Source organism: Phocoena sinus, chromosome 5 (genome assembly GCF_008692025.1).
Source record: "Phocoena sinus isolate mPhoSin1 chromosome 5, mPhoSin1.pri, whole genome shotgun sequence".
Lineage (NCBI taxonomy): Eukaryota > Metazoa > Chordata > Mammalia > Artiodactyla > Phocoenidae > Phocoena > Phocoena sinus.
The window spans coordinates 43,020,180-43,034,024 of NC_045767.1; the positions used below are offsets into that span (position 1 = coordinate 43,020,180).

The 13,845-nt window shown below is 47.9% G+C and overlaps 1 protein-coding gene and 1 long non-coding RNA gene across 3 annotated transcripts in view; one reads left to right on the forward strand and one right to left on the reverse strand.

The window, feature by feature from the left end:
• The window catches only part of LOC116754217, a 52,540-nt gene extending 39,973 nt beyond the window's left edge, over positions 1-12,567 (reverse strand). Inside the window, exons 1-2 of one of the 2 annotated variants that reach the window (XR_004349985.1) lie at positions 12,431-12,567; positions 3,466-3,586 (exon numbers count right to left, since the gene is read on the reverse strand). This is a non-coding gene — a long non-coding RNA (uncharacterized LOC116754217). Of the gene's footprint in view, positions 1-3,465; positions 3,587-11,939; positions 12,067-12,430 lie in introns of those variants that run through there. The other variant, XR_004349986.1, reaches the window with a different exon arrangement.
• The window catches only part of CPEB2 (cytoplasmic polyadenylation element binding protein 2), a 64,122-nt gene continuing 60,470 nt past the window's right edge, over positions 10,194-13,845 (forward strand). The window contains 1 exon segment of the mRNA XM_032632640.1: positions 10,194-12,082. Within this exon segment, the coding sequence (XP_032488531.1) occupies positions 10,412-12,082 (1,671 nt within the window). The 5' untranslated portion in view covers positions 10,194-10,411.

Sequence of the window (13,845 nt, forward strand, 5' to 3'; positions counted from 1 at the left end):
GGGCCTCTCACTGTTGTGGCCTCTCCCATTGTGGAGCACAGGCTCCGGACACGCAGGCTCAGCAGCCATGGCTCACGGGCCCAGCCGCTCCACGGCATGTGGAATCTTCCCAGACCGGGGCACGAACCCGTGTCCCCTGCATCGGCAGGCAGACTCTCAACCACCACGCCACCAGGGAAGCCCTCCAGCTTTCTTTTGATTTCCATTTGCAGGGAATATCTTTTTCCATCCCCTCACTTTCAGTTTGTATGTGTCCCTAGATCTGAAGTGGGTCTCTTGTAGACAGCATATATACAGGTCTTGTTTTTGTATCTATTCAGCCAGTCTGTGCCTTTTGCTGGGAGCATTTAATCCATTTACATTTAAGGTAATTATTGATATCTATGCTCCTATTCCCATTTACTTAATTGTTTTGGGTTTGTTATTGTAGGTCTTTTCCTTCTCTTGTGTTTCTTGCCTAGAGAAGTTCCTTTAGCATTTGTTGTAAAGCTGGTTTGGTGGTGCTGAACTCTCGCAGCTTTTGCTTGTCTGTAAAGTGGTGCTGGGAAAACTGGACAGGTACATGTAAAAGTATGAAATTAGAACATCCCTAACACCATACACAAAAATAAACTCAAAATGGACTAAACACCTAAATGTGAGGCCAGACACTATCAAACTCTTAGAGGAAAACATAGGCAGAACACTCCATGACATAAATCACAGCAAGATCCTTTTTGACCCACCTCCTAGAGAAATGGAAAGAAAAACAAAAATAAACAAATGGGACCTAATGAAACTTAAAAGCTTTTGCACAGCAAAGGAAACCATAAACAAGACCAAAGACAACCCTCAGAATGGGAGAAAATATTTGCAAATGAAGCAACTGACAAAGGATTAATCTCCAAAATTTAAAGCAGCTCATGCAGCTCAATAACAAAAAAGACAAACAACTCAATCCAAAAATGGGCAGAAGACCTAAATAGACATTTCTCCAAAGAAGTTATACAGATTGCCAACAAACACATGAAAAAATGCTCAACATCGTTAATCATTAGAGAAATGCAGATCAAAACTACAATGAGATATCATCTCACACCGGTCAGAATGGCCATCATCAAAAAATCTAGAAAAAATAAATGCTGGAGAGGGTGTGGAGAAAAGGGAACACTCCTGCACTGCTGGTGGGAATGTGAATTGGTTCAGCCACTATGGAGAACAGTATGGATGTTCCTTAAAAAACTACAAATAGAACTACCATATGACCCAGCAATCCCACTACTGGGCATATACCCTGAGAAAACCATAATTCAAAAAGAATCATGTACCAAAATGTTCATTGCAGCTCTATTTACAATAGCCAGGACATGGAAGCAACCTAAGTGTCTATCAACAGATGAATGGATAAAGAAGATGTGGCACATATATACAATGGAATATTACTCAGCCATAAAAAGGAACGAAATTGAGTTATTTGTGGTGAGGTGGATGGACCTAGAGCCTGTCATACAGAGTGAAGTAAGTCAGAAAGAGAAAAACAAATACCATATGCTAACACATATATATGGAATCTAAGAAAAAAAAAAAGGTCATGAAGAACCTAGGGGTAAGACGGGAATAAAGACACAGACCTACTAGAGAATGGACTTGAGGATATGGGGAGGGGGAAGGGTAAGCTGTGACAAAGTGAGAGAGTGGCATGGACATGTATACACTACCAAATGTAAAATAGATAGCTAGTGGGAAGCAGCCGCATAGCACAGGGAGATCAGCTCGGTGGTTTGTGACCACCTAGAGGGGTGGGATAGGGAGGGTAGGAGGGAGGGAGATGCAAGAGGGAAGAGATATGGGGACATATGTATATATATAACTGATTCACTTTGTTATAAAGCAGATACTAACCCACCATTGTAAAGCAATTATACTCCAATAAAGATGTTAAAAACAAACAAACAATAAACTACTGAGAATTTCCAGTGTGGGTGTGCATATGGGGAATCCTACAGAGTCTGATATTGCTGGTGGGGATTTCACTTAGTACAACTTTTTCACAAAAAAAATTTAAAAAAAAATAAAATAAAATATTGCTAATCATCTTCACAATTCCCACTTCACAGATGACGGTCATTGCTTCCTTCACTTCAAAGATGAGAAAATTGAGGTTCCCAAGGCTTAACTGCTGAAGTTACACAGTAACAGAAAGACTTGGGACTAAACGTCAGGTCTCTGACTCCATAGGCCCCACTGTGTCCAACATACCCCTCCTCCATGTCCCTTAATGTGAGTTAAATATGGAGCAGCCTAAAACATAAGCATTTTCATATGAATGATTTATGCCTTTATGAAAATCTTCTAAAGTTTTTTTCATAAAAGTTTACCTATAATTTTTCTATTGAAAATTGACATCTATTTTTCTTTGTATTGTTATGGAATATGGTCTGCAAACTTAATACAATGATGTACACTTTATAAATGAAGCTTGGAAGCAAGGCGACATAAACTCCTAGACTACTATGTAGACAAAAAGTAGACAGTGGGTAAAAGTAAATTGATAGCAATCAGGTTGATGTACAAATCTGGTCTAAAATCAAACCACCCCCTTTCTTCAGAAAGCTTTCCATCCACCGTCGTTACACTTAATCAGCCTTTGCACAAAGGCTTATATCAATGCCTCCTACCAAGTAAACCTCCTTTTTTGCTTTTTTATTGAACATTCATAGTCTCTAAAATAAACATTTACAAATTTTAATCTTCTAAGATCAAATTTGATAGATGTAACACCCTTCATCTATATAAAGGCTAAGTATTTAGTCAAAATGCATCTTCACTTTTCTCTGCATAGAATAATTTATCAATAAAAAGACTTAGCTTTCCAGAATATGAAAGAAAAGAGTTAAATGCAGTATATCAAATATATACTGTCAGACCTCATTCTTCTAATAGGAGAAGAATGAGTAAGCACATTTGAGGACTATTTCTGAATTTTCATGGGATATGAATTTTGAAAATAAGATGCTTTCACTCTGAGTCACTACTGCCAATTGTTATTCATTTAGTTAGGTGTTACTGAGAATGCTTCAAGGGTTATCCTTTCCATCCTTTATCCTTTGGTAGACTAGCCACCAGTGTTTTTAGGGCTTGTCACCGTAGTGTTTTTAGGGCTTGTCACCGTAGCTCTGTTTTGCTCAAATATGTTGCGTATTTTAGGTGATAGCCTTATGTCCAAGTAATGAAGCAGGAGACCGAGAAATGGGGAGATGGAGGCATTAAGCCCAGGCTATGGAAACTACCTGTGGCAAATTATTTTGTTCCTGGGTTTTGGTTTTCCAACTGTAAAATAGAAATATTATTTACTTTTGCTTTATCTACTCACAAAATATATTGTGACAAGTATGGGAGAAAACAAATGAAAATCTCATTGCAAGCCAGCACTACAATGTGTTTCAGTGTGTGGTTTCTTCTGCCTTCTTGATGAATTTTCCTTACCTCTATATCCCACATGCATCCCAGGTCTCCACCCATGACCAGACTAGCAAGGCGATGTTGCAGCATGTAGGACTCCAATTTAGTAGGTCAGTTTCAGCCTCGAATCTCACTGTTCATGAATCTGTCAAGATAATTAGGGCTGGGAATTATCATAACTAGTATCAACAGCAAACATTTATTTACAGTATCTCTGACTATGCACAGAATAATATATGTGTCTTCTGTTTTGTTCATAGCTGTATCCCCAGTGCCTGGCAGTGTCTGGCACATAGTAAGCACTCGATAGTTAATGGATACATAAAAGAATCAAGAAGAACTAGGAAAATAAATATATAAGGCCACTGTCTCCAACGATTTGTAATCTAATCAAGTTGACTAGTCCTAAAGATAAAAGGTGAGAATGGAACAATTAAGTCAGTCTACATAAGTAGCCCAATAGCATCATGGCAGGAATTACTGGAGAGACTGAAGGCTTCTTCCCTATACGGGAACACTGGAGTTGAATGACAAATCTCCCAGGCTTCAAAAAGGGTAACACCATCTGGAAAACCTTTTATTGTGTTTGGGGGCTACACTTTATCATCAGGGGAAGATTCTAGATACTTTCCTTTGTCAAAATGGAATGGCAGAGTAAGCAGAATGAAGATTGTAATAACAAGAATGGAGCTTTCAGTTTAGTATTATCAAAGAAAATGCTGGGAAGGGAAGTGAGATTTTTTTTTTGTTATTCGTTATGATCTGTTTGTTTTATTTTTTGTTCCTCCAGCAACCATAACTCAATAATGCTACAGTTTTCTGGAAAATGGTACATCTCCTTTTAAGTGTGCTTTGGAAACACTTTCCTCCTTCCCTCCCTCCCTCTTCTTTGCCTTCCTTTCTTCTTTCTCTCATTCCTTTCATCCTTCCTACAGCATTAATTGGGCAATTAATAATCAATAAAAATTTATTGGGAACCATGTTCCAGGTACTGTGGCAGGCAAGAAAGATGCAGAGATACATAAAGAAAACCACAGTCTAAAAGGGAAGATAGCCAAGGAAACATAATTGTTTCCTTGTTATGTCCATATGACACGTTATAACAGTAAAAAAAATTATTACGACAATGTTAAGAGCGAAGAACAGGCCTCAACTCACTGTCCAGGGGGAGTCAGGAAAGGCTATGGCATTTGGACTGGGTCTTGAAAGGAAAGGAAGCATTAGCTGATGGAAAGAGGCATTCCAGGAACTAGAAACATCATATGCAAAGGCCCAGAATTATGAAATGACATGGCTGATTCAGAGAATCTGGTAATATGGAGAGTGACAGGTGATAAAGGCAAAGTAGCAAGTTGCAAATAAGTTCTGAAGGGTCCTGTCTACTAGCAAGTTTGGACTTGATACTGTGGAAGCTAGAGAGTGATTATTGACAGGACAGTATAACAGGATCATAGTTGTTTTTTTGGGACTATTAAAGGGAAGAGATTCAGAAGAGGAACTGGTAGGGAAGCCAGCTAAGAGGCTGTGCACTAGAGCAGGACAGAGAAAAAATCCAGAGCTAAGACTTGGGTAAGAGAAAGGGCTAAGGGGTCTACCTTTGAGAAACATTTCTGCAGCAGAACTGACAGAGTATAGTAAGCAATTGTTTTTGGAGGGTGAGAGAGGGAAGAAGAGGATAACAAGTTTCCAGCTTGAGAAACTGGTTCTGTGATGATGACATCAGCCAGATAGGGAGCAAAGAGGAGGAGTGGGTTTGGGAGAAGACAGTAAGTTCAGGTATGGACACATTGAATTCATGGGTCTGAGACAGATGATATGTGAACACATGATAGTGGATAAGGTCACTTAGAAAGAATATGTAGAAGTAGAGAAGAAGACCAAGAATATAAGCTAAGGAACTCCAACATAAAAGGGATATGTAAAGAGAGAGGAAGGTAGAGGAGAGAATGAAGGAAGGTTTAGAAAAGTGGAGGAAGAACCAGAAGTAATTGAAGATGGTGTTACACTGGGATACTGTGTCAATAAAGCACCCTGAAGTTGGACAGGGTCAATCTAGACCTTAAGTTCTATTTTTTCCTCCAACCCAAAGCCAAGACTAATGAGCTCCCACCTAATGACTAATCCTTTCCCATCCTGTGGGGTCAGACACATTCACAGGCTGGGCAGCAATAAGAAACCAGCATCATGGAGGCTCAGCATCAAATTGGCCTCATTGCCATGCTGCCTAAACTGGTTCACTGTTTCTATGAGCTGGAGTCTTGATTCCCTGTCTTTGCTCAAGTTCCTGTAATGAATCCCTGTGCTGGAGGCTACGTCCTTCTCCACGTTCCTAAGACAGAAGTCTTGCCTCTTGGAGTCCAGGTTTATCTATTCCCTTGTGTTAAAATCCTGAGCTGCCCTGTCTGTCCTCGCTCACATATCCTGTCAATGCCTGTAACTATCTTGCCTTGCTTATAATTCCTAAGAGCATCTGGGTGGTGTTTGGATAGCTCTTGCCAACAAACAAGCAACTGATAAATGGACTCTCATATTACTACAGTATATTTATAGCTATTAGTTCTTAAAACTGCTATTTGTTAATTCCACGATGCCTTCATTCAGTGCATGCATTTGACAACTCTTGGGTGCCTACTGTGTGCCAGGATTGTTCTAGGTGCTGAGGATGCAACTGTGAACAAAACAATGTATCTTCCCTTATGCAGCTTGTGAACTAATAGGGAGGACAGATAAACAATTTAAGTACATAGTGGGCCAGATGGAGAAAAATCAAACCACCTACAGGGGGAGAAGGAGGCTGGAATGGAGGGAGGGTGCTGCTGTTTTACAATGGCGGCCAGGAAAGATATCACTGAGAAGAGTGAGCTTAAGCAGAGACCTAAAAGAAGTGAGAGAGAGAGATGAGAAAACTGATAGAGTGAGCCCTGTTGGTATTGAGGAGGACAAGCATTCCAGACAATGGGAATTGCACGAGCAAAGCCCCTGGGGCCGACTTGGCCTTGCACATTAAAGAAATAAGCATTCTATTGTGGGGTGGAAGTTGTCAGAGGGATTAGTAGGGGCAGGAGGCAAACATGAAGAACCTTTCGGTTACTGAAAATGTTTTGACTTTTATTCTGATAAGTATAAGTATTTCATCAGAGGAGATGATGTGATCTGTCTGAAAGGAGCATTCCAGCTGCTTCATGGAGAATAGACTGTAGACAAGATCAGAAGCTGGGAAACTAGTTAGGAGTTGAGAGCAACAATCCAGGGCAGAAGAAATGGTGGCCTGGGCCAGGTTGCTTGAGGTGGGAGTGGTGAGAGGTAGTTGGATTCTGGTTATAAATTAAAGGTAGGACAAAGCAGTATGTAATGATGGCTTGGATATCCTGTAACAAAAATAGAAGTCAAGAACGACTCCAAGGTTTTTGGCCTAAGCAACTACAGCAATGGAGTGGTACTTACCCAGATGGGAATTAACAAGGTGGGGAGTTCAATTTGGGGCCTGTTAAATTTGGAGTGTCTATGAAGCTGTGTCCTGAGCAAGTGGGAGGAGGAGCTGGTGTACCGGCAGAGGGGCTGGCCTTAGACGGGAAGGTGGGGCATGGACAGGCCTTCCACATACCAGGAAGGAAGGTGAGGTGTACAGGGACAGAGGCAGTGACTAGAAAAGGGAGTCGTGAGGACCTGGGGAAGATTTTAACTGCTTCTAGTTTCTCAGTGGAATAGAAAGCCAGCTCAGCAGCTGAGAGTGAGGACAGAAGAAGGTGTGAGGAGGCTTTAAGATAGAGAAAGTGTGAAATAGTCTTCTATGACAGTGTTCTTCAATTTCAGCTCATGACCTAAATGTGAGTCTTAAAATCAGCTTAGTGATTTGAGATCAATTCAGTGATCAATTCTTTTAAAAAACAATTCTTTTAAAAAGTAAAATTTTAAAAGAGCTTGTTGCATGTATCAAGAGTAAGAATTGCTTAATAAAAGCTTTATTTCAGGTGTATGTGTGTGTCCTGGGTTGCAGCAAAATATTTTTAAACACACTGGCCCAGGGCAGTGGGAGGAAATGAACAAGGGACAGTCAAATTAAACTCAGGGAACGAGTTACTGGCCATACAATTAACATTTTCATGTAAATATGATTAGAATATAGATTCATAAGAACTTGGCTTTAGACCTGCTAGAGGTCCACAACCCCTCTTCTCCCACCCACTCCTACCTCCACTATAGGAAACCTTTATGTTGGAATATTTTCAATGATGGGACACTCACCAGCTTAAAAGTTTTAGATTTCATAATATAACTTTCTTTGCTATAAAAAGCAGGACCCTCACAACACTCTCTCAGATGTTAAAGCAGTGAGTAGAGGATCTGGCAGTGGAACTTCAGAATTTAGTGTACTTAATATGGAGTTTGACCTTATTACACAATACCAAACTTGATGGCTTTTTCCTTTTTGGAGAGCTCTAAATGCTCTAAAACAAAACCAGTCTCAGCACACTAAGAAATCTTGTTTTTATTCAAACTTCAGCCCAGAATGGCACCATTTAGCTTTTAAACGTATGCTCTCTCTTCTTACATTGCACTAACTGCAATTTTAATGGATGATTGAGCTAACTTTCGTGCCTACATTTTCAAGATTTGTCATTGGATCTGCAAATGAGTCCAATCAAATATAACTTCACTTAGAAATAAAATTCTTCATTTCAATACTTTATATGCCTCAGTTGCTGAATATTTTCCGTGCAAAATAGGTTAATGAATAATAGTAATACGTCAATAGGTGCTGTGAAAATGGCCATTTATATTTTTAATTCTAAAGAGCTCAGGTTATCTTCTAGACATTGTAATTTAGAATAAAAAAGGAATTCTCCAGTATTATATTTTGCTTGATTGTTAAAAATGGTTTTGAGATTATTAACTCAAACCAATTTTCTATGTACCCACTGATTTCTAAACGATTATGACTTGTTTTTAAAAAGTACCTTTTCCTTATTTAAAGGCAATGTCAAACTTAGTTTATTAGACAGGATATTAAACATAAATATTATACAGGGAATATATTTTCCCCTTGCAATGTTTTTCTCTTTCTTCTGTATTTATTCTGATTTATATAAATTTGAAACACTGAAGTAACAAAAGCAAAGTAAAAAGGGGATGAAATTTAACTAATAGAGAATGAGGACTCATAAAAGTGTACACTCTTGCCTACATCAGTAAGAGTGTGCTCATTTATAACACTATTTAATTTTAGTTCAGTTGTAAATCCAAATCAAATAGAATCTGAACCCATTTTCAATTGCTTTTGAGATTATTAGCCTGTATTCCAGGATTCTTTCAATAGTTTCACTTCTCTAAACGCCAAGAAAAAGTTAAAATTGCAAAACAGGAACATGAAATCCATATCTTACTAGTATGGATCCCTCTGCTATTCCTTTACCTAGACCCTCATATATATATTTTTTTCTCTATGTAAAATGTTTCTTTAGGAAATACACAGGTTTAGTTCCTCTTCTGTTGCTTCCAACAAGAGCTCTACCATGGAAAGCTCTCTCTCCCCTTCCATTTTGCAAGTCTCAACAAGTCTGTTGCTGAGTCAGAACCTCCTTTTCCCCCCTGATGTGAGAAATCTTTCTCCCTTGGAAATTCATAAAGCTTCGGAAATGTTTAAATTAGAGTCTCCCTAGGGGAAAGGGGCGGGGATGCCAGAATGAATGTGGTGGGGAGGAATCCCACCCACTGCAGTCCCGACGGCAACACACGAAACGCTTTCTGAAACAGGAGGACTTGGAGCGGGCCCAGGGTTACCAAGGGAGCTCGCCTCGGAACCTATTATATGCATGTCTGTGTGTAAATAACCGCACGGAGCCGCGGTGGGTTCCAGGGACTTTGTTCCTCATTACTTAAGTGAAAATGTATGGTATATGGCCGGGCCTTCGTGTTTACCCTACAGAAAATACTTTCACGCGGCTGCGGGAGGGTGGATAACAGTACTCGGCACGAGAGGCTAAAAACAGAAACCGGAGCGAAAAGGAGGTGCTTTCTAGGGCGACGAGGAGGGCTGAGAGTCTGGGCCATGGTGGGGCCAGAGGCGTGGGCGACGCGCTCCGCAGTCAGCAAGGATGGCGGAGCCCCGCACAGGCGGGTCGGCCAGAGGCCTCCCGCGCAGAGCCCGGAGGGCAGCAGGGGCCGGGTCCCCGCTCCCTCGCGCTGCGGGACACGAGCGGCCGCCGACACTGAAAGCCACTACCTGGCCTCAGTTTCCCCGGCGGGCCAGCGCCGCCTAGGGCAGCCCCTGTCCCTGCGACCAAGGCTCCTATGACTGAAGACGAAGCGGAGGTGACAAGGAGGCAGGGCCCCGAGGGCGACTGGACGGGAGGAAAGTACCGCGTGCAACCTGCTGCAGGTTCAGCGAGGACCCCGAGCCCGGAGGGGCGGTTGCCCAGTAACCGTCCGCGCCCCCCGCGCGTGCTCGCCCTCGTGCGCGCGCGCCGGGCGCACAGGCCTCTTCGGCCGCCCACCGGCTCAACCGGCCTCTCCTTTCCCCGGGAGCAGGGGAAGCCCGAGGGGACGCGCCGCTCGCTCCCGCGCTCTCCCGCCCTCCCAAGAGCGCTCGCGCGCCCCCGGCCGAGCCTGCATATTAATAAGGGGCGGGACGGGGGGCGGGGCAGCGGGGGCGCCGCGGCGTCGAGCCCGCGCGTGCCGGGGCGCACCGCGGGGGGCGGTGCGATTGTGAGGTGGCGCTGACGCACGTTCCGGGGTTCTTAAGCGGCCAGGGCGGCGGCGGCGGCGGCTGCGCCCGAGCAGGTCTCGGGAGGTGGCGGTCATTGCCGCGAGGGGTGGCGGGGCCGAAGTAGGTGCCCCTGGCTCAGTCACGGTGTCCCTCTCTCACTGACTCCCCCTCCTTCCACCAAGGCCGCACCGCCCCAGATCCGGCGGCTTCTTAGGCGGGGCAGCGGACGGGGTGCGTCTCCTCCCGCTGCCGCCGGCCTGATAAATGAGGGACTTAGGGTTTGGGGTGCTGCAAACCGCCCGGCTCCGAAGCAGCAGTCCCGGGTCCCTGTTCAGCGGCGGGGCGTACCGTCCCTACGCCGCTGGAGCCGCGGCGGCCGCCGCCCCATCACCCTCCACCACGCCTTTCGGCCCGCTCTCGCCGCCGCCGTTGCCTGTCACCGGCTTCTCGGAGGCCGCCTCCCCCTTCCCTATCCCCTTCGGCTGCGGCGGCGCGGACAGCTCGGTCGCCACCGCTTCCTCTTCCTCCCCGTTCCCGGCGCATCAGCAGACCATGCAGGATGAACTGCTGCTGAGGCTGACACAGCAGCCGGCGCGGCCACTCTCGGGGGCGGAGGCCACGGAGAAACTCCCCAACCACCACCCCGGCAGCGGCACGAACGCGGGTGTGACCCACCTCCTCCCCTCCCAGGACTTCAAACCGAGTCTGCACCACCCCTCCTCCTCCGCCTCCTCCTGCTGCTGCTGCCGCACCTCCTCCCCGCAGGACTTCAGTAAGCGGCAGCAGCAGCAGCTGAGCAGCCAGAAGAGGAAAGAGTTCAGCCCTCCCCGCCTTCCCCACCCTCCGGACTCGAAGCCGCCGCCGCCGCTCCACTGCCCCGGCCGGTTCGGCTCGCCGCCGCCGCCCGGCCAGCTCCTCCAGCCGGCGCAGCTCGCCCAGCGCCAGCCGCAACAGCAGCAACAGCAGCAGTTCAGCCTCCCGCACCCGCAGCACCTCCCGCCGCAGGACTTCGCTCCGCAGCAGCGCCCGGCCGACCTGCCCCCGCTCCCGCAGCTCCAGCCTTCGCCGCCTGCAGCCCCGCGGCGCCGCCACGGAGGCGCGGGCAGCCCTCGCAAGACCCCGGCCGTGGGCGAGGGCAGCGCCGCCGAGCCCCCCAATGCGGGCTTGGCCCCCTCGACGCCGCCGGTGAACCCCGCGCCGGGCTCCATGGAGTCCCCCAACCATCCTCTGCTCAACAGTCCCAGTAACCTCCTGCCTGGCGGGGCTCTCGGCGCGGGCGCCTTCAGCAGCCTGCAGAGCCCGGACCTTCCGCACCCGGGCGGCGGCGGCGGCGGCGGCGGCAGCGGGGGCGGGGGGCCCCCCGGCGGCGGAGGGGGAGGCGGCTCCGCGTCGCCGCCGCCGCCGCTGCCCGGCTTCGGCACCCCCTGGTCGGTGCAGACTGCGTCGCCGCCGCCCCAGCCCCAGCCGCCGCCGCCCCAGCAGCAGCCGCCGCCTCCGCCCCAGCAGCCGCCGCAGCCGCAGCCGGGTTCGTCGGCCGCCACCCCGGGTGGCGGCGGCGGCGGCTCGCTCAGCGCCATGCCGCCGCCCAGCCCCGATTCGGAGAACGGCTTCTACCCCGGGCTGCCGTCGTCCATGAACCCGGCCTTCTTCCCGAGCTTCTCACCCGTGTCCCCGCACGGCTGTGCTGGGCTCAGCGTGCCGGCGGGCGGCGGCGGCGGGGGCGGCGGCGGCTTCGGGGGCCCCTTCTCGGCGGCCGCCGTGCCCCCGCCACCGCCGCCCGCCATGAATTTACCTCAGCAGCAGCAGCCCCCGCCGCCCGCGGCGCCGCAGCAGCCTCAGAGCCGGAGGTCACCCGTCAGCCCGCAGCTCCAGCAGCAGCACCAGGCGGCCGCTGCCGCCTTCCTGCAGCAGAGGAACTCCTACAACCACCACCAGGTACGGCGGGCGACGGCCCGGCTGCGCCGCGAGGCTGGGGAGACCGCGGGCGGGGCCGGCCGGAGACCGGTCTCGGCCTGGCGCGGCCCCGAGGGGCAGCTGCGAGGGCCCCTCGCCCGATTGAGTAGGACCCGGAGGGCGGAAAAGGGCGACGGGACTCGGGACACCAGACCCTGGCGGGGCGTGAGGGCTGTGGCCAACGTGGGCTGTGGCGCTTCAGAGTCGGGTCCGGCTGGAAGTGGCCCCGGCCGGGCGCCCCTTCGAAAGCCCCGGCGTGGCGGTGGGTCTAGGGCAGGGGCGGAATGGCGCCGGGGCGGGGGGCGGCTGGGCGCGACGTCCCTCTCGTACCTCGTACGGGGCGACCCCGGGGCCCGGCCGGCGCCCCCTGGCCTGGTGAGCGGCCGTCCGGCTTCCTCGAGCCCCGGAGACACGGCGAGACGGCCGGGGTTCGGGGGTCGGAGGACCTGGGGTTGGGGACGCGGGACCAGCGGGCTCGGGCGGCGGCCTTGGGGAGGGGGGGGAGCGGCCGTGGGAAGCGAACCCGGGAAGGAGGAGAATGATTACCGGAGACTGTGCGTGTGGTCAGCCCGTGACCTTTCGCCGTCGTCCAATGAACGAACGGGCGGAAAAGCTTTTTTCCTTTTGAGTTTGTATCATTCTTAATTGGCCGGCGAGACCTGTAGCGGGAGAGGCAGTTGCCGCCCGCACAACCTACCGGGACCAGGGTCGGCGAGGAGCGTCCCGGCTGCGCTCCTCCTGCCCACCTGCCTCCCGACGTGCGTCGGTCCCCCGAGCTGTCAGATGGTTAAGACTGAGATGCTCCAAGACGGTTTTACTTTCTGTGCTTTTTAATGTTTGGGTACTATTTTGTAGGTTTTAAAACGAAACGAGTCTGCTATTTGTGTGTTACCTTGAAGAGAAGACTTCCACTTTTTTTCTTTTTTCTCTCTCTCTTTTTTTTTTTGGTGGCCTTAACCTTCTCTTGAATGATAGGGTGTGTGTATTTTAAGTGGGTAGTATAATTATGAAATCACAGCAGGCAGGTTTTTTTAATTCATCCGGGTCCTTTCAGATTCAAGGTCTGTTTTGTTATCCTCTCAAAACAACGTTTGAGTGGCCGCTGGTTTGGTTAATTGACATTGAAGGAGTATTTTGTTGTTCTTTTTTGATCTAGTCAGCATTTATTATAGTGATCATTCTGTCTAAGGTCAATTTCGTGATTAAAGGTTGAGAGGGAAGCAAGATTGGACCTTAACCACTACTTATGTACTCATATAACTTTTTCCATTGCCCAGTTAAAGTTTTTCAGGGTTACCCTTTTAAAAAGGTGAATACTATCTAATTTAACCAAAATAACAGTTAACAGTTTATTTAAATTAACCAGAATAACAACAGTTTTTGTTGAATCACTGGTTTCTTCCTGAGGAAGGAGAATGTGGCCTATAAGGGTTGAAAATAGTAATTTTGAAATAGTATTCCCCTTTTCCATGATTTACATAATCTTGAGCAACTGTCTTTTGGGTGTCAGGGTCTTCATTTTTTAACTGGAAACTTGCCACAGAAAATTATCTGTAGGTATTTTTGTATTCTTAAGGCCTTGGTATATCATTAGAAGACCATATACCAAGATCGATATTTAACTATAATCTGCTCTTTGTCAAAAGATGGGTCTTGCAATGGAGTGTAAGAGGTCACAGCTGTTATATGGAATTTTAGGTCACTGGAAGAGAACTTTGAATACTGCATCAGTGATGAAAGTAAGG